The sequence below is a fragment of the Neoarius graeffei genome, chromosome 14, assembly GCF_027579695.1.
Source record: "Neoarius graeffei isolate fNeoGra1 chromosome 14, fNeoGra1.pri, whole genome shotgun sequence".
Taxonomy (NCBI): domain Eukaryota; kingdom Metazoa; phylum Chordata; class Actinopteri; order Siluriformes; family Ariidae; genus Neoarius; species Neoarius graeffei.
The window spans coordinates 58445756-58470067 of NC_083582.1; the positions used below are offsets into that span (position 1 = coordinate 58445756).

At 47.4% G+C, this 24312-nt stretch overlaps 1 protein-coding gene across 3 annotated transcripts in view; it reads right to left on the reverse strand.

The window, feature by feature from the left end:
- LOC132898496 (cadherin-18) overlaps positions 1–24312 on the reverse strand; it is a 298900-nt gene that overhangs the window by 84288 nt on the left and 190300 nt on the right. For all 3 annotated transcript variants that reach the window (XM_060940160.1, XM_060940158.1, XM_060940159.1), the window contains exon 8: positions 14488–14609. In XM_060940160.1, the coding sequence (XP_060796143.1) occupies positions 14488–14609 (122 nt within the window). The remainder of the gene's footprint in view (positions 1–14487; positions 14610–24312) is intronic.

The following is a 24312-nucleotide window of genomic DNA, read 5'->3' on the forward strand; positions in this document are numbered from 1 at the left end:
GTCCCAATTCAGGAACAAGACGGCGGAGTGAAACCCGAAGTGCTACAGCCACCACGAGGTGCATTCGCTAAGCGACTGAAAGCCGAGGTAAGGATTAGTATTATAATTTTGGGTGTATCAATTATTGATTATCATAATTCTGACTCGTTTCACCATTTTGAATGTTTTCATCTCGGACTCTGGAAGCACTGTATCTCAATCAATCTCGAAAAATATCAGCAAAAAAAAACTAGCTTGCAACGGACTTTAGCTAGATCTATGATGAACTTTCAATGTATGATACAAAAATAATACTTCTTTCAACAGATCATTAGCCTTTGAGCAGAATTGTTTTTAACTTACCAGGAAGTGTTATCGAGCCGACCGCTTTCAGTTTCATGGGGACTGAATGAACTCTCACTCTCAGAATCATCTGACCCGTCAGAGTAAAGACAAGATCCATGTTCATGTGAATTTCCAGCTATCGGTTCGAATTGATAGGGTCTAACTTCACATCTCTGTGAAACATCGGGAATGTCACTGTCGATGGTGTCCATTTCGGTAACCTGTTTACATTAGATTCCCAAGCGCTGGCTCCTTGGAAAGTTTTTGTTACATCACGGGTCACGTGACCACCTAGCTCATTAACGAATCCTTGTTTTACGCTGATGTATAAAAAAACTTGAATAATGTGATGATTTTCACATTTTTGATGCCCTGCAGTGATTTAGATGGCATTTCTTATGTCCTTTATACATAATTATGCCCAGAAAAAAATCCATGTCCCATATCCTTTAAGCACAGGTGCAGCACCAGGACTCTCAGGTCTAACCTCTCCAACACTCTGAACAGATGTAGAGGCTTGATTCACATTGCCACTTGAAACTTTCTCTGGTCATGAATTAATCAAATGATCCTCTTGGCTGCAATTAAAACACTGCATGGTCTCGGATGTCGCAAAAATCACATAAAATCATCTACTCTAAATTTACACGCAACATTGAGTTTGTCAGATTGATTTTCTTTTTAAATCATGTGAACTTGCTGATGGAATTAAATTACATGTTTCAGTCGTGGCGATTTGCGACTCAGTGGAATTTTCCTAATCGGTGAAACTAGTTTGCCGTATCGGGACAGTACTTTAGCCAGTAGTTCATCTTTAATGAAAGGTGGAATGTTAGAAATTGTTATTTTTGTTGCCGGTTGTAATAAAGGCTGCACACATGGTAAAGTGCCCTGGTTGACAACACCGTCTTCAACTAAGCGATTCACTTTGTCTACACTATCTAAGAAAATAACAATTCCATTATTCATTTGGGCGGCACGGTGGTGTAGTGGTTAGTGCTGTCGCCTCACAGCAAGAAGGTCTGGGTTCGAGCCCCGTGGCCGGTGAGGGCCTTTCTGTGCAGAGTTTGCATGTTCTCCTTGTATCCGCGTGGGTTTCCTCAGGGTGCTCCGGTTTCCCTCCACAGTCCAAAGACATGCAGGTTAGGTTAACTGGTGACTCTAAATTGACTGTGAGTGTGAATGGTTGTCTGTGTCTATGTGTCAGCCCTGTGAGGACCTGGCGACCTGGTGTACCCCGCCTCTCGCCCGTAGTCAGCTGGGATAGGCTCCAGCTTGCCTGCGACCCTGTAGAACAGGATAAAGCAGCTAGAGAAAATGACATGAGATTATTCATTTGGGACATGGATCTGATAATTTCATGTCCCACAATTTCACCAACAGGAAGGCTACATTCCTCAACAGAAACACTGGCCATGGAGATCACAATTTTGATACTCATCTCAAACACTTCGTCAGTGTACCCATACCAACCGGCACAAAGCCGGCAGAACACGTACCTGGATTCAAACCTATAACAACAGGAAAAAGCAAACTAGATCTTTCCACAGTATCATAGCAAGAAGCAGAGAGTAAAAGTTTGAAAACTCACTCTTACAGCTTACACTCACAAGTCATATACTCACCAACTCACTCCACGCATGTGCAGAGAGAGAGAGAGAGAGACGAGGAGTGTAAAGACCTATTCAAGCAACATGGCTGTGGACCAGAAATATTTTGAGGAGAAAGTGAAGAGAAATAGGATGTGATATGAGGCAGAAAGGCGTGTGGACCTCAGATGTCGTACACTGAGATGTTTGAATTCACGCTGGTCTCAGAAAGCAGAATGTCAATGTCAAAGACATCACACTGCTGTTCTGCCATGGCATTCCTTTTACATAGACATTGATTCTGGCTCTGTTACTACAGTCTCTTGCAAAAGTATTCATTGCCCTTGGTGTTTGTCCTGTTTTGTCACATTACAAGCTGGAATTAAAATAGATTTTTGGGAGGTTAGCACCATTTGATTTACACAACATGCCTACCACTTTAAAGGTGAAAATTGTTGTTTTATTGCGACACAAACTAGCCTAGTAAACTAGACCCACCCGCCTAGCGGCCAAAAATATTTTTTGCCTAGCGAATGGGTCTAGCCTCGCACCATATAAACAAAAACACCCCAGGCATCAAATCGTGCCCGCCAATCACAACGCAAGGTTTTTGTTTGGATTCTTTGGGCGGGCTTTTGCAGGAGTGACGACAAAGCTGCGAGACGCTGGAGAAAGCGCAACAGGGAAGATGGCTACGGGCTAGTGAACAGCGCGCGTTTGACTCCGCTTTGGAATCAGTTTTAGAAGAATTAGACTTGGAGTTTTCGTTGAAACATGAGCAGGAAGAGGATCTCCGCTCATTCCTTTTCAAGAAGGACGTTTTCGCTGTTTTGCCGACCGGTTATGGCAAAAGTCTGATCTACCAGCTGGCTCCGCGGGTAGCCAAAAGGATGGACTAGTTTGTGCAGTACGAAGAATTAATAAACAGCTTTGAAACATTACTTTTTGATTGTTTCTTATTTTCCTGTTATTTTAAATTTAAGGGAAATTATTTCACCAAACACCACTAAATAAAAACTCTCAAAAACAGTTTAAGCAAACCCTTGAAAAACACTTGGAAAAAAATGTGTATGTGGTACAGACTCCAAACTTGTGGTCATTATCTCCAAACTTCTTAATATCTAGAACCTGTTTATTAATTAATACGCATTTTGAAAAATTATTTATTTCAAGGCCTCCCCCACTGCTTTCTGTCGCTCTGACTACGTCACAGTCACTGTTGCACTGATTGGTCAGAGCATTGGCCTATACGCACAGAGACAGTTTGAAAGACAGTGGGTTGTTCCTCCTACCCGCTTCGGAAATGTCTACGGATCGAGGCCAGACTAAATATTCACATTTAGTCTGGCTTGCCAGGCTAGACACAAACAATAATTAAGATGAAAAAATGGAAATCTAGAGTATGCATAGGTATTCACCCCCCCCCCCCCCCCCCAAGTCAATACTTTGTAGAGCCACCTTTTGCTGCAATTACAGCTGCAAGTCTCTTGGGGTATGTCTCTATTAGCTTAGCACATCTAGCCACTGGGATTTTTGTCCATTCTTCAAGGCAAAACTGCTCCAATTCCTTCAAGTTAGATGGGTTGCATTGGTGTACAACAATCTTCAAGTTATGTTAAAATACTACTATTGACCTTTAAAGCACTAAATGGTCTCGCACCACAGTACCTGAGTGAACTTCTGCTCCTCTATGACCCGCCACGCCTACTTAGATCTAAAGGTGCAGGCTATCTGCTGGTACCTCGTATAGTGAAGGCTACATCAGGGGGCAGAGCCTTTTCTTACAAAGCCCCACTGTTATGGAACAGCCTTCCAAGTAATGTTCGGGAATCAGGCACAGTCTCAGCATTTAAGTCTAGACTGAAAACATATCTGTTTAGTCAAACCTTTTGTTAATGGTGTTTATGAGGTAAAGGAGTAGATCTGGAGGGTCCTCAGACATAGAGTGTTTTGGTAAACTGGGATGTATGGATGCTGTCAGTCCCCACTCGCTTGCTCACTCGAGTTTGTTGACGGTGTAGTGGCTGGCTGCTTTATGTCCCGGGGCTCCCTCATGCCTGTGTTACCTTCTGGCTCTCTCCTTTTAGTTATGCTGTCATAGTTAGTTGCCGGAGTCCCTGCTTGTACTCGGTGCAATATGTATACTGTTCCTACTTATTCAGGTGACATTGGGCATACCTAACCACCTGTGTTTTCTTTCCCTCCCCCCCACCCCAAATCTGTCCCTCTGAGTTACATGGAGTCAACAGGAAATCTTTTGGTGGAGACGGTGGGGACCTCGACTGGCTATCGTAGCCTGCAGGGAATCGGCCATCAGACATTCTGTCGCATGTCCCAGACCCGGTGAAATGTAACTGAATTGTCTTGGCCAGGCCTAAGGGTCCCATCTGCATCTCATCATTGCTGAGGAGTGTGCTCCCATCACCCAATCAAGCATCCAGCCAGAGCAGGTCATGATATATTTTTTACCATATTAACATGCCATTGTGTGTTATGCCTGATGTAAAGACTCTCGTCTCTGCGAGCCTACCACACAGATTTAATACTTGTCATTTTTAGGGCATACCTAACAACGTGTTTTCTTTCTCTCTCTCTCTTCCCCCCCCCATCTGTCCCTCTGAGTTACATGTTGATCCTGGGATTGAGATGCTGGCCTCTTCTGCCCCTCGGACCTGCTTGATCCATCCTGGTGCCCTGTGTCTGGTCGGAGTTTTATCGCCCCACTCCTGTGAAGGACGGCCCCATGAGGACATTTGAGGGTTATACCTGTTAAAACTGTTAATATTATAGTCAGGCTGTCTGTTGTTGCCCAAATGAGGATGGGTTCCCTTTTGAGTCTGGTTCCTCTCGAGGTTTCTTCCTCATGTCATCTGAGGGAGTTTTTCCTTGCCACTGTCGCCACAGGCTTGCTCATTGGGGATAGATTAGGGATAAAATTAGCTCATGTTTTAAGTCGTTCAAATTCTGTAAAGCTGCTTTGCGACAATGTTTATTGTTAAAAGCGCTGTACAAATAAACTTGATTTGATTTGATTTGAAGTTATGCTACAGATTCTCAATTGGATTGAGGTCTTGGCTTTGATTAGTCCATTCTAAGACATTTAAATGTTCCCTTTAAACCACTCCAGTGTAGCTTAAGTAATATGTTTAGGGTCATTGTCCTGCTGGACCGTGAACCTTCATCCCAGTCTCAAACCTCTGGTTGACTCAAACAGATTTTCCTCCAGAATTGCCCTGTATTTAGTGCCATCCATCTTTCCTTCAGTCCTGACCAGCCTTCATGTCCCTGCAGATGAAAAATATCCCCACAGCATGATGCTGCCACCACCATGCTTCAATGTAGGAATGGTGTTCTCAGGATGCTGGGTTTGCGCCACACATGGCATTTCCCATGGGCGGCACAGTGGTGTAGTGGTTAGCACTGTCGTCTCACAGCAAGAAGAACCTTTGTTCGAGCCCAGTGGCCGACGAGGGCCTTTCTGTGTGGAGTTTGCATGTTCTCCTCATGTCTGTGTGGCTTTCCTCCAGGTGCTCCGGTTTCCCCCACAGTCCAAAGACATACAGGTTAGGCTAATTGGTGGCTCTAAATTGACTGTAGGTGTGAATGTGAGTGTGAATGATTGTTTGTCTCTATGTGTCAGCCCTGCGATGACCTGGTGACTCATCCAGGGTGTACCCTGCCTCTCGCCCATAGTCAGCTGGGATAGGCTCCACCCTTACCCTGCACAGGATAAGCAGCTATGGATAATGGATGGATATATGGATATATATACACACACAAATCCGTGCAAAAGTCTTAGGCACATGTACAGAAATGCTGTAGACCAATCAATGCTGTAGACCCCACCTCTCGCCCATAGTCAGCTGGGATAGGCTCCAGCTTGTCAGGTTTGCAGTGGTGATCCTGCACAGGATAAACAGCTGCAGATTATGGATGGAAGGATGGCCAAAAAGATCAATTTTAGTCTCATTTGACCAGAGAATCTTCTTCCACATGTTTGGGGAGTCTGCCACATGCTGTTAATCATAATAATAATCAGTTGAATTTATATAGCGCTTTTCTCATACCAAAGGTCACTTTACATTTAAAAAAAAAGTCCACCAAAAGAAGGTCAGGATGTCATTCCAATGGTGTAGCTGCCACAGTCCCACCAAAAGGCACATGAAAATATGTCCCACACCGCCTGCACAACATCACGCTGCTGGGCAACATCACTCGGAACACTACACCATGGATCCACAAAGCGAGCACAGAAGCACCACCACGCTGAGCGCTGGTATGTCCCAAACCACCTGCACAGCCACCATGACACCACCAACCAGCATCGCTTGGAACACCACACCAAGCACAAAAGCACCGCCGCACAGAGTGCTGGACAACCACGATGCTAAAAGAGCAATGAGTCCACAGCCAGGAGCACAGGCATCACCCACAGCGAACCAAGGCCTGGAGGGAACCAACGCCCAAAACTGGGTCCGGAGCTAAACCACAACGGGCAGACAAAACACTCAAACAAAAAACAAACATCAAACTACACAAACACAAAAAAAAGAACACAAAAAAAGGAAAATAAAATAAAAATAAAAAGCTGTGGTGAGAAGCGGCAGCCAGAATGCGCACAGCGTACTCTCAACCGGAAATGGAAACAGAAACTCCAAACCCCAAACTGTTGGGCAAACTCCAAACGTGTTTTCTTCAGCAATTAATTTTCTGGCCACTCTTCCACAAAGCCCCACTCTGTGGGGTGTACAGCTTAAAGTGGTCCTATGAACAGATACTCCCATCTTCGCTGTAGATCTTTGCAGCTCCTTCAGTGTTTTCTTTGGTGTCTTTGTTGCATCTCTGATTAATGCCCTCCTTGCCCAGTCTGTGAGTTTTGGTGAGCAGCCTTCTCTTGTCAGGTTTGCAGTGGTGCCATATTCTTTCCATTTTGCTATAATGGATTTAATGGTGCTCCCTGGGATATTCAAAGTTTGGGATATTTTTTATGACCCAACCCTGATCTATACTTCTCCAAAACTTTGTCTCAGACCTGTTTGGAGTGCTCCTTGGTTTTCATGTTTCTTGCTTAGTAGTGTTACAGAGTCAGGGTCCTTCCAGAACAGGTTGATTTATACAGACATCATGTGACAGATCATGTGACACTTTGATTGCACACCGGTGGAGCTTAATCAACTAATTATGTGACTTATGAAGTGAACTGGTTGGACCAGCTCTTATTTAGGGGTTTCATATGAAAAGGGGTGAATACCTATGCATGCTCCAGATTTCTGGGGTTTTTTTCATCTTAATTATTGTTTTTGTTACAATAAAACAACAATTTTCACCTTCAAAGTTGTAGGCATGTTGTATAAATGAAATGGTGCTCACCCTCCAAAAATCCAGTTTAATTCCAGCTTGTAATGCAGCAAAACAGGACAAGCACCACACTGTATGTATGTACTATATATATATATATATATATATATATATATATATATATTGCTCTGCATTTCACTGTTTTCAGCAACCCATGAACACCTTTTGTTCTCAGAATTCAGATCACAAATGAAGATGGATGTGTTCAATCTTGGCGACCCTAATACTGAAATGCAGGACAATCATCACTTTTGCATCCTGTCATAGTTGTCAGCAACTTCCACAAATTGAGGCAGTACCACATTGCCAAATGATTCAGATTCAGTTTTTCAATGTAATTATTCAAGTTATACAATACTGTGGCAGCGGGGGCGTGGTCAAGCGCCGGTCTGTGACAGGAGGGCGGAGTCAGGGAAGGTAAGTGGCAGAATCACTACACCTGAGAGCAATTAACCTGTGTTTGTGTGTCTTCCCAGTGACCGCGCCCTATATCAGGAGGGAGAGCGAGAGCGGAAGGAGCTCCCCAACCAGAAGACTGGTGTGTGTGTGTTAGACTGGGAGAGTGCATGTTTAACGCTGAAAAGTGTAAAAATAAAACAGTCTGTCAAACCTTATCTCTGTCCTGCCATCCTCTGTGCTCCACCCACCAACACAGAATCGTTACAGTGGTGCTGAAACCCGGGATCTGGAGCACAGCAGCCAAACAGCCCAATGGAGTCCTCCCCGTTCGCTGAACTGGTCCACGCCCTCGCCACGGCCCAGCAAAGCCAGCACCAGGCGCTACTCACCCTCCGAAAGGAGCAAGAACAGCGGTTCGAGGCCCTGGTGCTGGCTCAACAAGAAGATCGAGAGGCGTTCCGGCACCTCCTCGCGTCGGCGGGGTCCACCAGCACTCCTACCGCAGGCCCGTCTCCCCTCACCGTCACCAAGATGGGCCCGCAGGACGACCCCGAGGCGTTCATCATGCTCTTCGAGCAAGTCGCCGAAGCCGCGGGGTGGCCGATGGAGCAGCGCGCGGCGCGCCTCCTCCCCCTGCTAACGGGAGAGGCACAGCTGGCCGCGCTACAGCTCCCCGCCGACTGCCAGCTGGCCTACGCGGACCTCCGCCGGGCCGGCCTCCAGTGCATGGGGCACACACCAGAACAGCAGCACCAGTGCTTCCGCGCGTTGCACTTGGAGGAAGTCGGCCAGCCATTCGCGTTTGGCCAGCAACTCCGGGACGCCTGCTGACGGTGGTTGAGGGCCGACAACCGCTACGCTGAGGAGATCGTCGATCAGGTGGTGCTGGAGCAGTTTGTCGCGCGCTTGCCAGCCGGAACCATGGAGTGGGTCCAGTGCCACCGCCCGGCGTCGCTGGATCAGGCAGTCGAGCTGGCGGAGGACCATTTGGCAGCTGTCCCGGCAGCAGGACAGCAGATGGCATCTTCTCTTCTCTCCTCTTCTCTCTCTCTCTCTCTCTCTCTCTCCCCCTCCTCCTGTGTCCCATCCTCACCCCATTCCCCCACCGCGGAGGCGGGGGCCGGCCCCACCCCAGCCGGCCCGCCGCACCCGCGGTGCCCTCCCGTTTCTCCCTTCTGTGTCTGTCTCTCCCCCACCTCAGGTGAGTGAGCCCCAGATCACCGGTGCAGAGGGAAAGCCCGGGCTGGTTTGCTGGCGCTGCGGGGAGCCGGGCCACCTTCAACAGCAGTGCACGGCGATGGAAGTGGGCGCAGTGGTTCGGATCCCCGACGTTCCAGAGGCCGCCCTCGATCGGGCCGGAGCATATCGCATACCGGTGAGTATCCAAGGGGATAGATATCAGGCGTTGGTGGATTCTGGTTGTAACCAGACCTCAATTCACCAAAGCCTGGTTCAAAACGAGGCATTGGGGGGAGCACAGGGGGTGAAGGTGTTGTGTGTGCACAGGGATGTTCACAGCTACCCTTTGGTGTCAGTCCACATTTTTTTCAGAGGGGAAAAATTTATAGTAAAGGCGGCGGTTAATCCTCGCCTCACCCACTCTTTAATTTTGGGGACTGATTGGCCGGGATTTCGGGGTTTAATGACATGCCTAGTAAAGAGTGGGTCCTGCCAGTTGACAGGGGGAGGTCCCGGTGTCGCTTTGGCGGGAGCAGCTGTCACAGAGCCGTCTACGTCATCTCCGCGTCAGAGTGAGGAGCCACCGGCTCCTCCTCTCTCTATTGGGGAATCCCTCGTGGATTTCCCATTAGAACAATCGCGAGACGAGACTCTGCAACATGCGTTTGACCAAGTGAGAGTAATCGATGGTCAAACGCTCCAGCCGAACGCCACCCCGTCCTTCCCCTACTTCGTGATTATGAAGGATAGATTATACCGAGTGATGCAGGACACTCAAACTAAAGAGCGAGTCACGCAGCTTTTGATTCCAAAGAGCCGCCGGGAATTGGTATTCCAGGCGGCTCACTTTAATCCCATGGCTGGACACTTAGGGCAGGATAAAACACTAGCCCGAATAATGGCCCGATTCTATTGGCCGGGGATTCGCGGCGATGTTCGTAGGTGGTGTATGGCATGCCGCGAATGCCAGTTAGTAAATCCAGCGGCCATTCCAAAAGCGCCTTTGCGCCCTCTTCCGTTGATCGAGACCCCGTTTGAGAGAATTGGGATGGATCTCATCGGGCCATTAGATCGGTCAGCACGAGGGTACCGCTTTATATTAGTTCTGGTGGACTATGCAACGCAATACCCAGAAGCAGTGCCTCTGCGCAATATCTCAGCACGCAGTATTGCAGAGGCACTCTTCAGCGTCATCTCCCGAGTCGGAATCCCGAAAGAGATTCTGACTGATCAAGGCACTACATTTATGTCACGAACACTACGCAAACTGTATGGGTTATTGGGGATTAAGCTGATCCGCACCAGTGTGTATCACCCACAAACGGATGGTTTAGTGGAACGGTTCAACCGCACCCTCAAAAATATCATTAAAAAATTCGTAAGTGAGGATGCACGTAATTGGGATAAGTGGCTCGAACCCTTGTTGTTCTCAGTGCGAGAGGTTCCCCAAGCCTCCACGGGGTTCTCCCCGTTTGAATTATTATATGGGCATAAGCCGCGCGGCATCTTAGACGTGCTGCGGGAAAATTGGGAGGAGGGACCTTCACAAAGCAAGAATGAAATTCAATACGTTATGGACCTGCGCGCAAAACTCCACACGCTCACCCACCTAACCCAGGAGAATTTGCGGCAGGCCCAGGAACGGCAAGCCTGCCTGTACAACAAGGGTACGCGCCTTAGGGAGTTCACCCAGGGAGATAAAGTACTCGTACTGTTGCCCACTTCGAGCTCCAAATTGATCGCCAAGTGGCAAGGTCCCTTTGAGGTCACACGGCGAGTCGGGGACGTCGACTACGAGGTGAGGCAAACGGACAGGGGTGGGGCACTACAAATTTACCACCTCAATCTCCTTAAACTCTGGAAGGAGGAGGTCCCCGTGGCATTGGTGTCGGTGGTTCCAGAGAAGGCGGAGCTGGGGCCGGAGGTTCAAAAAGGGGCATTGACATCACGTACCCCTCCGGTCCCCTGTGGAGACCACCTCTCCCCGACCCAGCTCACGGAGGTCGCCCAGTTGCAGGCCGAGTTTTCGGATGTGTTCTTGCCCCTGCCCGGTCGCACTAACCTCATAGAGCACCACATAGAGACGCCCCCGGGGGTAGTAGTGCGTAGCCGCCCTTACAGACTACCCGAGCACAAAAAAAGGTGGTTCGGGAAGAACTTGAGACCATGCTCGAAATGGGCATCGTCAAGGAGTCCCACAGTGACTGGAGCAGCCCGGTGGTCTTAGTACCCAAGGCCGACGGGTCGGTCCGGTTCTGTGTGGACTACAGAAAAGTCAACGCGGTGTCTAAATTCGATGCGTACCCAATGCCTCGTATTGATGAGTTGCTCGATCGACTCGGCACTGCTCGCTTTTATTCGACGCTGGATTTGACAAAGGGATATTGGCAGATCCCCTTGACTCCACTATCCCGAAAAAAAACGGCCTTTTCCACACCGTTTGGTTTACACCAATTCGTCACCCTTCCGTTTGGGCTGTTTGGGGCGCCTGCTACGTTTCAGCGGCTGATGGACAGAGTCCTCCGCCCTCACGCCACTTATGCGGCCGCGTATTTAGATGACATCATCATCTATAGTAATGACTGGCAGCGGCACCTCGAACATCTGAGGGCCGTCCTTAGGTCGCTGAGGCGAGCGGGGCTCACAGCCAACCCAAAGAAGTGTGCAATTGGGCGGGTGGAAGTATGGTATCTGGGCTTCCACTTGGGCAACGGGCAGGTGCGTCCCCAAATTAATAAGACGGCAGCAACTGCGGCCTGCCCAAGGCCCAAGACCAAAAAGGGGGTGAGACAGTTCCTGGGGCTGGCTGGCTATTATCGTAGGTTTATACCTAATTATTCGGACGTCACCAGCCCGCTGACTGATCTCACTAAAAAGGGGGCGCCAGATCCGGTCCAGTGGACGGAGCAATGCCAGCGGGCTTTTTCTGGGGTAAAGGCTGCACTGTGTGGGGGGCCACTTCTACACTCCCCTGACTTTTCTCTCCCCTTTATATTGCAGACCGATGCGTCGGACAGAGGGCTGGGGGCGGTTTTGTCCCAGGAGGTGGAGGGGGAGGACCGCCCTGTCCTGTATATCAGCAGAAAGCTGTTGGTGCGTGAGGGGTGCTACAGCACCATAGAGAAAGAGTGTCTGGCCATCAAGTGGGCGGTTCTCGCCCTCCGGTACTACCTGCTGGGGCGCCCTTTCACCCTCTGTTCGGACCACGCGCCCCTCCAGTGGCTCCACCGCATGAAAGATGCCAACGTGCGGATCACCCGTTGGTATCTGCCGCTCCAACCCTTTAATTTCAAGGTGGTCCACAGGCCGGGGGCGCAGATGGTCGTGGCGGACTTCCTCTCCCGTCGGGGGGGGGAGTCGGCTGCAGGCCAGACGGCCTGAGTCGGGCGGTGGGGGTATGTGGCAGCGGGGGCGTGGTCAAGCGCCGGTCTGTGATAGGAGGGCGGAGTCAGGGAAGGTAAGTGGCAGAATCACTACACCTGAGAGCAATTAACCTGTGTTTGTGTGTCTTCCCTGTGACCGCGCCCTATATCAGGAGGGAGAGCGAGAGCGGAAGGAGCTCCCCAACCAGAAGACTGGTGTGTGTGTGTTAGATTGAGAGAGTGCATGTTTAACGCTGAAAAGTGTAAAAATAAAACAGTCTGTCAAACCTTATCTCTGTCCTGCCGTCCTCTGTGCTCCACCCACCAACACAGAATCGTTACAAATACAAATTCAAATTATGTGATTCAAATTCAGTTTCTAGTGACATATTTCTGCCCATATTCATTACATTAAGAACCAGATAAATATACATGATTATTTTTTAAGTGTCATTGCAATTCAATACATTTTCAGAAGTGTTATAAGCAGAAACATTAAAATCGCTCTATAGAATTACCAGAATAAAGATGCAAAACCTTATAATTCATACATATTCTGTACCCCTTTTATCCAGGACTGCAGTGAATTTGGAGCCTTGAATGTGACACAGGACACTTCACCCAGCTGGGAATCCCACACACTCACAACTAAGGGCAATTTAGCATAGCCAGTGTGCCTACATACATGTTTATAGAGAACCTGGAGGAAATTCATGCAAACATGAGAGGAGCATGTGAAACTTTACACAGATAGTGGCCTGAGCTCAGGACTGAACCTGGCACCTTGGAGCTGTGAAGCAGCAATGCTACCAACCGAACCACTGTGCTGTGATGTGTTAAAATGGTTGCTGTGAAACTATGCTTTCTTGATTTGACTGAATTCATATGCAAATAACAGGTATACTACTAACTCTAGTCGAAGCTTTCAATCACAAAACTCCTGTGCTGTTTATATTGTTGACATAGTAGATCAAATCAAGTCAAGTTTATTTTTATAGCACTTTTAATGATAGACATTGCCGCATAGCAGCTTTACAGAATTTTAGTGACTTTAAACATGAGCTAATTTTATCCCTAGTCTAATCCTAGTCTATCCCCAGTGAGCAAGCAGCGACGGTGGCAAGGAAAAACTCCCTCAGACAACATGAGAAAGAAACCTCGAGAGGAACCAGACTCAAAAGGAAACCCATCCTCATTTGGGTCATAACAGATAGTGTGATTATAACATTTTTAAGTTTTAACATGAAGTCTGTTTTGTTGATGTTATAAACTGTGAATTGATGGAAAATTGAGTGCAAAACTGTTCATGACAACTGCAGTCCTAAAGTTAGCAAGTCAACTTAGTCCTCGGCTATAAAAGCATTACTATAAGTGCCCAGAGCATCTTCCAAGTGTGACTTTTGACTGTCCATATGGGGCTGTCCTCCACAGGAGCAATGTGATGAGACTCCAGCCAGACATAGATGTAGCTTGCAATATTTTTAGCAGACAATACTACACTCTATCTTGTGTTGCTGGTCAGTAATTTATGTTGAACATTGTACCATGTACCAGGAACTAATTATTTATGTAAACCCACTCAGGTTCATTTGTCTAACAGAGAGAAACAAGTTAACATGACACCCATGGATGAGGTCACTACTGCATATTAGATCTAATGCAGATGGGAGCTCTGTGCATTTAATCAACTTTAATCCATTATATTTAAATGAGTAAATCAGACACATCATATATTATTGGCCTGTTTAGCCTTATATGCACGATTGACTAGATTTTAATGTAGCGTTGCAATTATGAATATTTAAAATGCATTTCAGCCCATCCTTTTCCTCCAGCCATACCTATTCTCTTTCATTCATTCATTCCTTACACTCCACCTCCATCTCTCCCTGTCTCATTTTTCCATTTTCATCGATTCATTATTCCTTTTCCTTTTCATGTTTGCTTTTTTCACTAAATCACTCTCTTTACTCCTTCTTTCTGTCTTTGCACCATCAGCTGTTCTTATAACTGCAGTGCTCTTAAAGAGAGTTTTATGCAAAGCGATAAAAAAGAAAACAGTCATGTGCACGGAGCTGAAGCAGTCATACTTGGCTGCACAGATCCTCACTCTGAATGAACGATGATTAGTGCGTCTTCAATATTTTGTCTGCCTCTTTCCTTATTTTCTTTTCCCTTGCTATCTTCTCTATGTGCTTTATGTTAGCATATAGACTCTGTATCAAACCTTTTATGGTGTGTACAAGAAATATAGAGAAAGCCTTTTTGAGACTTACCTGTCCTGCTCTTATGCTTTCGCAAATGATGATTTCATCCTCTGTGTTGATTTCTGGCTGGTTGTCGTTTACATCTAGTACCTGAATTGTGATGGGGACATGACTCAGAAGACCTGAGTTATCTGTAAATGGATGAATAAATTCATTAATGAACAGACAAACTCAATAGATATGGTAACAAGTTACATTGGTCAAAGCCTATATATATACAGCTCTGCACACTGAGCTGTTTTCTGAATGGTAAATGTATGACTGTGGAAAGAAAAAAGCCTGCTATAATATCATTCCTGGTTATTTTTCAGTCTCAAAAGTTCAGTTAGTGACAATGTAATGCCAGTAAGGACATAATGAAATGACAATAAGGAAGGAATAATCCGCTAACCTCCAAAAATATTCAGTGTGGTGTTATGCAAAAATGAGTTACTGGAATAAAGTGTAAACACACACACTCACACACCCCATGTCTGAGGCCATCGATGTACATATTACTACCACTGCATGTTTGAACACAGCCACTCTATGTAGGTTATAGTAGCTGGGTTAGATCATAAGATCATGATGAAAAAAACAAAACAAAACCAAAACAAAACTGACATTCTGTATTTTGTACCAATAATAAGTGAATGTGGGTAAAATAGTGGCAAAGTGGGAAGCATTACTACCTCACAGCTCCCTGCAAACCTGCCTGATCCTCCACTTTCCTCCTACCTCCCAAAAGCATGCTGGTAGAAGGATTGGCTATGCTAAAACTGCCTCTAAGTGTGAATGAGTGTGTGAAGGTGTGTGCATGGTGGCCTGTAATTGACTGGAATCTCATCAAGGGTGCATTCCCTCCTCACACCCAAGGTTCCTGGGCTATGGATCTGCTCCAACCCTGACATGTAAGTGGTTACTAAAGGTGAAGGACTGAACAAAATAAGTAAATGTCATTTTTCCCTTTTTTGTTCTGCTTAGTAAGCAAAGATATTAACCTTGTGTTTTATCTCAGTCTCTCTGTCTGTCTGTCTTTCTCTGTTGAATTACATGTCAATACCAGTGATGGCTCTCTCCTGCTCTTCAGATCTGCGTGATCCATCCTGATGCCCTACTTCTGGCTGGAGTTCTCATCATTTCGCTCCTGTGGAGGACTGCCCCATATGGACAGTTGAAAGACACACTTAGAAGATGGCTCTGGGCACTTACAGTTTTGCTACGATGGTTTGGGATTGCAATTTTCATGGTGACTTTGGGGCTGCAGTTGTCATGAACGGTTTTGCGCTCAGGTCTCCATCGATGGACAGTTGGTGGCTTTAGCAAAACAGACTTCATGGTGGGATGATAATGAATTTCCTGGTTACACAGTTGTACTTTGTGACTATATAGGACAAAGTTATATCAGCAAGTTATTTATAATCATGCTATCTATTATCACCCAGTGAGGGTGAGTTCCCTTTTGCGTCTGGTTCCTCTCAAGGTTTCTTCCTCATGTCATCTCAGGGAGTTTTTCCTTGCCACCATCACCTCAGGCTTCCTTCCTCATTAGGGATAAATAAACTTATTAGGGATAAAATTAGTTAATGTGTTTAAAGTCTTTATTTTTCTGGAAAGCTGCTTTCTAACAATGTCTGTTGTTAAAAGCACGATACAAATAAGCTGACTTGACTTAGTGAGTACATGATTAATGGCAGTGGTGGTGCTCTTGTTGAGAATGACTTTTCTAAACTTTCAGTTGTTCTAAATTTACAGTAAATGCTGAAAAAAATCAGGTTTGTGTATCTACTGGTTTAACAATATAGTTTAAAATACAAACGTGCCTTTTACTTTAATCACATTTATAGAGAACACTACCTATGAATCTGAAATAGCAGGCAGTCTGAGACCTGACAGATAAGTTGTGTTATTGAAGTGAATTATTTATTTGGGATCATACGGCAGCTACCTACTGTATTGCGTTATTCCAAACTGGAAAGCAATACTACTTAGTTTATTTAAAGGTGAGAGTGATACATTTTTGAACAATCCATGAGGAAGGACACATGAAATATATGATAAAAGAGTGCCCTGTAGTAAGATAAATCTATGGAAAATCTCACTGGGCTTCCCCTTTGCTTTAGTCTCACAGGGCCTATTTCACATTTTGGGTATGTTTTTATGAACCTCTCCCCTTTTATTTGAGAAATAACGCTGATTTCATTCAACACCTTAAAGAGCTCAAAATTGACACTGAATAATTTCATATGGTGCATGTTCCTGATCAATATTATATCTATATAAACATAACATGATCATGCTGTTATTAAAAAAAAAGTTGCCATATAAACTGGTCAGTTAGATATATTTGCACTGACTTTACAGGACCCGATAAAAATGTATTTAAAATGTCTGAGCAATTCTATGAGAAGACAAATTACTTACAGCATGGATTCTGCTGTAATTGAAGATGATATGAAGCATTTGTGTTGTATGTATGGCACCATGCTATTCTCTCAGGCATAATATTATCACAATCATTAAAAGTAGACAGCCTTTTGATTTCATAAAATCGGTTAAATTTAGTTCCCTCTGAAATTTGGTCATTGTGATATTCGTTTATTTCTGTAATATCTAAAAATAATTTAAAAAAAAACCCAGGTCATTCTGTGACTGGGAAGTTATTTAATTTGAGGGGATTCCCTAGCAAATAATGTGCATGAAATCACACGCTTTGCACATTCAAGCAGACAGAAGAAGTCCGTGTGTGCATGCACACATTTACCTTTGACTGTACACTGACAGTTCCATCATTCTGTCACTAAGTGAACAGCTGATCACACCGAGGTGCTCGCTGACCACCGATATTTATTAGTTTGGCCCTGCATTTCCTTTCCTTCGCAACGTAACGTCTTTTCTTCTCACTGCCTGTTACTGTAGTCGGTCTTTCATGTTTCATTTACACACTCACCTCCTCCATTTTTATGTCCTGTTTCAAATTTGTATCCCACAATGCTTTGCGCAAATAGGGAATGCCCACCACGTGATGCATGACGTAGTATCTTGTATCACGTCACGGTGAAGCAGAAAAAAATAGTGGAGAATTAAGGGCCGCATGGCCCTAAATTCATTAATTGTTCCATTTTAAAAAATCTAATAAAATTGGAAGTCTGTGATTCGAATTCAGTAGCTTTCGGTCCACAAAACAAAAATAACTGGGTGTGAGGGAAATTTCTTTTTATGACCAACACTTGAAAAATCTGAAAGGCAGTACAGCTTTAAGAAACATGTTGAGTGATCTACTGCTACTAATAAGTGGCATAAACATTTCCATAAATATAATTCCCTGACTGCTATTCATTTCAAAATTTCTCATAAAAAAGTTTCAATATATGACACAAAAATATAGGAGACTTGATGATTCATAGTCCATTGTGGCAGCCGGGGTGTGGCCGAGCATCAGTCTGTGAATGGAAGGCGGAGTCAGGGAAGGTGAGTGGTCATGTCACTACACCTGTTCTCAATTAACGTGTGTTTGTGTGTCTCCTTCAGTGACTGCGCCTGATAAAAGGAGGGTGAGAAGGGGAGGACGGCGCCAAGAGCTTGCTTCTAGCCTGTGTGTATATGTGTGTGTGTCTGTGAGAGTGTGTCTAAGTTGTGTGCTGTAAAGCAGCAATCAAGTCGAGAATGAATCGCAAACAACCACCTGCCGTGCTTCTATGCTCCACCCACACGAGTCTTCCTACAGTGGTGCCGAAACCCGGGACAAGTACAGAAGGGAACAGCCCCATGGAGTCCTCGCCATTTAAGGAGCTGATCCATGCCCTCGCCACAGCCCAGAAGAACCAGCACCAAGTGCTGGTCGCCCTCCAGAAGGAGCAGGAGCAACAATTCGAAGCCTTGGTGCTGGCCCAACAGGAGGACCGCCAGGCATTCCGGCACCTGCTCGCATCGGTGGGGCCCACAACCGCCACCGAAGAGGACCCTCCCCACCTCACCTTAACGAAGATGGGTCCGCACGATGACCTGGAAGCCTTCCTCGCGCTCTTCGAGCAGGCAGTGGAGGCGTGGGGTTGGTCGGTGGACCAGCGCGCCTCCTTCCCCTGCTGACGGGCGAGGCGCAACTGGCCACGCTGCAGCTTCCTGCCAACAGCCGGCTTGTCTACGCAGACCTTTTCCAGAGCCATCCTCCAGCGTGTCGGCCGCTCCCCAGAGCAACAATAGCAGCGCTTCCGCTTGCTGTGCTTGGAGGAAATCGGCCGGCCGTTCGCGTTCGGGCAGCAACTCCGGGACGCCTGCCGGCGGTGGCTGAGGGCAGACGACCACGACGCTGAGGGAGTGATTGACCTGGTGACACTGGAATAATTCGTCGCGCGACTTCCGGAAGGAACAGTGGAGTGGGTCCAGTGTCATCGCCCAGCGTCGCTGGACCAGGTAATTGAGCTGGCAGAGGACCACATGGCGGCAGTTCCGATGGCAGGACAGCATGTCTCCTCTTCTCCTCTCTCTTCTCCTCTCTCTTCTCCTTCTCCCTTTGTTTCCCGTCCTCGCCCCATTCCCCCACTGCGGAGGTGGGGGCCGGCTCCCCCCCAGCCGCCCCAGCGCACCTGTGGTGTCCTCCCATTTCCCCCTTCCTTGTCTGTGTCTCCTCCCCCTCAGGTGAGTGATGCCTGTAACACTGGTGCAGAGGGACAGCCTGGGCCGGTGTGCTGGCGCTGCGGGGAGCCAGGACATCTCCAACATCAGTGCTCCGTGATGGATGTGGGCAGGGTGGTCAGGGTCCCCAACACGCCAGAAACCGCCTTCGATCGGGCCAGAGCGTATCAAATACCAGTAAGTGTCCAATGGGATACGTATCAGGCTTTGGTGGATTCCAGCTCTAACCAGACCTCAATCCACCAAAGCCTGGTGCAAAGTGAGGCATTGGGGAGAGCACGAATGGTGAAGGTGTTGTGTGTGCACGGGGATGCTCACAACTACCCTTTGGTGTTCGTCTACATTCTATTTAGAGGGAAAAAATATGTAATATAAAGGCGGCGGTTAATCCTTGTCTCACCCACTCGCTAATTTTGGGGACTGATTGGCCGGGGTTTAAGGAATTAATGACGCACATAGTGAAGAGTGGGTCCTGCTGTAATTTAGCTAGGGAAAGCCCCGGAGTAGTATTGGCAGAAGAAGCTGTCACAGAGCCGTCTATGTCAGCACTCCGTCAGGGCGACACGCTGAGTGAGGAGCGCCCCGCCCCTCCTCCCTCTCTCGGGGATTCCCTCAGGGATTTCCCGTTAGAGCAGTCATGAGACGAGACTCTGCGGCATGCATTTGACCAAGTGAGAGTAATCGATGGTCAAAGACTCCAGTCAAATGCGACGCCGGCCTTCCCCTACTTTGCTATTACTAAGGATAGGTAATACCGAGTGACACAGGACACTCAAACTGGTGAAGAGACAACACAGTTATTAATTCCAAAGAATTCGTATTCCAAGCAGCTCACTTTAATCCCATGGCCGGACACTTGGGGCAGGATAAGACACTAGCCCAAATAATGGCCCGGTTCTATTGGCCAGGGATTCACAGGGATGTACGTTGGTGGTGTGCAGCGTGCCGCGAATGACAATTAGTAAATCCCGCGGCCACTCTAAAAGTGCCTTTGCGCCCTTTCCCTTTAATCGAGACCCCATTTGAAAGAATTGGGATGGATCTCGTTGGGCCATTAGATTGGTCAGCATGGGGATATCACTTTATTTTAGTTCTGGTAGACTATGCAATGCGATATCCGGAAGCAGTGCCTCTCCGCAATATCTCAGCACGCAGTATTGCAGAAGCACTCTTCCGCTTTATCTCCCGGGTTGGGATTCTGAAAGAAATCCTGACAGACCAAAGCACTACATTCATGTCACGCACACTGCACCAGCTGTTTGGGTTACTGAGGATTAAGTCTATCCGCACCAGCATTTATCACCCTCAAATGGTTGGTTAATAGAACGGTTCAATCGAACTCTCAAAAATATAATTCTGAAGTTCGTCAGCCAAGATGCATGTAATTGGGATAAGTGGCTCAAACCCCTGTTATTTGCAGTATGAGAGGTCCCACAAGCCTCCACAGGGTTTTCACCGTTTGAAGTGTTATATGGGCGTAAGCTGTGTGGCATTTTGGACGTGCTACGTGAAAATTGGGAGGAGGGACCTTCACCTAGTATAAATGAAATTCAGTACATTCTTGACCTGCATGCAAAACTCCACACCCTCATGCACCTAACCCAGGAGAATTTGCGGCAGGCACAAGAACATCAAAGCTGGCTGTATGACAGGGGCATGCGCCTTAGAGAGTTCACGCCGGGAGACAAAGTGCTCGTATTATTGCCCACATTGAGTTCTAAACTAGTCACCAAGTGGCAAGGGCCCTTTGAGGTCACACGGCGAGTCGGGGACGTCGACTATGAGGTGAAGCGAATGGATAGGGGTGGGGCACTGCATATCTACCACCTCAACCTTTTAAAATGCTGGAATGAGTGGTGTTGGTGTCGATAGTCCCAGAGAAGGTGGAGCTGAGGTCAGAGGTAAAAAAGATAACATCTTGGACCACTCTGGTCCCTTGTGGAGACCACCTCTCACCGGCCCAACTCACGGAGGTAGCCAAGTTGCAGAAGGAATTTTCCGATGTGTTCTCGCCCCTTGCTGTTTGTACCCACCTCACAGAACACCACATCAAAATGCCCCAGGGGGTGGTAGTGCATAGCCGCCCTTACTGATTGCCCAAACACAAAAAAAGGTAGTTCGGAACGAACTTAAGGCCATGCTCGAAATTGGCATAATCGAGGAGTCCCACAGTGACTGAAGCAGCCCAGTGGTCCTGGTTCCCAAGACCGACGGGTCGGTCCGGTTCCATGCGGACTATAGAAAGGTCAACGCGGTGTCTAAATTTGACGCATACCCAATGCCTCACATTGACGAGTTGCGCTATCGATTAGGCGCTGCTCGTTTTTATTCAACACTGGATTTAACGAAGGGATATTGGCAGATCCCCTTGACTCCTCTATCCTGAGAGAAAATGGCCTTTTCCACACCGTTTGGCTTACACCAGTTCGTCACACTTCATTTTGGGCTGTTTGGGGTGCCCACGATGTTCCAGCAGCTTATGGACAGGGTCCTCTGCCCCCACGCCACCTACACAGCCACGTATCTGGATGACATTATCATCTATAGTAATGACTGGCCATGGCACCTTGAACACCTTAGGGCTGTTCTAAAGTCGCTGAGGTGGGTGGGTCTCACAGCCAACCCAAGGAAATGTGCGATTGGGCGGGTGGAAGTACAGTATCTGGGTTTCCACTTGGGCCATGGGCAGGTGCATCCCCAAATTAATAAGACAGCAGTGATTGCAGCCTGCCCAAGGCCCAAGACCAAAAAGGGGGTGAGACAGTTCCTGGGGCTGGCTGGCTACTATTGGAGGTTCATACCTAATTATTTGGACATCATCAGCCCGCTGACTGATCTCACTAAAAAGGGGGCACCAGATCCAGTCCAGTGGACGGAGCAATGCCAACAGACTTTCTCTAAGGTAAAGGCTGCACTGTGTGGGGGGCCACTGTTACACTCCCCTGACTTTTCTCTCCCCTTTATTTTGCAGACAGATGCCTTGGACAGAGGGCTGGGGGCCATTCTGTCCCAGGAGGTGGAGGGGGAGGAGCGTCCCGTACTGTACATTAGCCGGAAGCTGTCAATGGGGAAGGCAGGTACAGCATGATTGAAAAAGAGTGTCTAGCCATCAAGTGAGTTGTCCTTGCCCTCCGGTACTACCTGCTGGGGTGCCCTTTCACCCTCTGTTCGGACCACGCACCCCTCCAGTGGCTCCACCGCATGAAGGATGCCAATGTGTGGATCACCCGTTGGTATCTTGCACTCCAGCCATTTAAAGTCGAGGTGGTCCACAGGCCAGGGGAACAGATGGCGGTGGTGGACTTCCTCTCCCGTCAAGGGGGGGAGGAGTCAGCTTCAGGCCGGACGTCTCCCTGGCCTGAGTCAGGCGGTGGGGGTATGTGGCAGCAGGGGCGTGGCTGAGCATCAGTCTGTGAATGGAGGGCGGAGTCAGGGAAGGTGAGTAGTCATGTCACTACACCTGTTATCAATTAATGTGTGTTTGTGTGTCTCCTTCAGTGACTGCGCCTGATAAAAGGAGGGTGAGAAGGGGAGGACTTGCTTCTAGCCTGTGTGTGTATATGTGTGCATCTGTGAGAGAGAGTGTGTCTAAGTTGTGTGCTGTAAAGCAGCAATAAAGCCAAGAACGAATCACAAACAACCGCCTGCCATGCTTCTGTACTCCACCCACACCAGAGTCTTCCTACATCCATATATATATATATATTTGGATGACTCAAGAATGGCTATATGACATAAAATAGTTCTACCATTGATTCAGCAATGTATCTCATCTCATCTCATTATCTCTAGTCGCTTTATCCTGTTCTACAGGGTCACAGGCAAGCTGGAGCCTATCCCAGCTGGCTATGGGCGAAAGGCGGGGTACACCCTGGACAAGTTGCCAGGTCATCACAGGGCTGACACATAGACACAGACAACCATTCACACTCACATTCACACCTACGGTCAATTTAGAGTCACCAGTTAACCTAACCTGCATGTCTTTGGACTGTGGGGGAAACCGGAGCACCCGGAGGAACCCCACGCGGACACAGGGAGAACATGCAAACTCCGCACAGAAAGGCCCTCGCCGGCCATGGGGCTCAAACCCGGACCTTCTTGCTGTGAGGTGACAGCACTAACCACTACACCACCGTGCCGCCCGCAATGTATCTTATGATGTCAAAAAAAAAATGGATATGGTGTGAGTCAGTCACAGTACCGGTATATCCTAGAGATTCCATAAACTGATGTTACACTTTCAAGTTATACACCCAACTCGAGTCACAGCTGTGGCTCCACGAGCATTTCTCTGTGTGTAGATCTGCATATCATGATCATGCTTAGTGAGGCAGGCAACAGCCTGCTGTAAATAAATAAATAAAAGTTAAAAAAAGCGATAGCATGGTACGTTGTACATGCCCAGGTCAAAGGTTGCGCCGATGTAAACAACAAACATGGCTGCCTCCAGTGAGTTTATGCCAAGATTCAATCTCAGAGACAAAAGTTAAAGGTTAACGATTTTAGTTTGGAATTTTTTTGACGAGGGATATAAATCAAATATACCATGCACTGAGAGGCACCGGCAATCAGGGCCGCTGACCGCTTTGGCTGGGCCCGGGACAAAATGCTCTGAATGGGCACCCCCAACACCCCCCCGGGCCAACCCACACACACATCCTTTAACCGAACGCCATTAAATGTATTCCGTTATGCCCCAAGCCTGCATGCGACAGCCCCCGCAATGCCTTCCTAAACTCGTGGATAGTCTACTATAATCACGTGATTGGGGTGCTCTTGAAGGAGCAGCGATGGACGGGGGATTTCGGGCAGGGCTGGGGGCGAACATAATATACTGTGCGTGTGTACTGTCCAGTGTGAAAAGCAGAGAAGAACACACCGCTTGAGAAACGGTGGGATATGATTGCGGGCTAATGTGAATATTCTTAGCTTCAATCAGATATATGAAACACAATGTTATTAAGCCGTTGTGGTTATCAAATGATTCAATGCCCTGTGCGTTTGATATGGTGTTCAGTGTGACTTGCTCTCCCCTCATTTGTAACATGAATTGCGTGCCGCGCGTGCCTTGGTTGGGGTTACTTTACGGGGCTGGAAAAAGTTGGCTGTGTCTTACCTGGCTCAGCTGCCCCACTGCCTTTGCTAGTACCTGCTGCATCATCCGAATCTTTTTTAAAATATTTATGCAGTGAGCCTCTGAGTCTCTTGGTTTCCTCC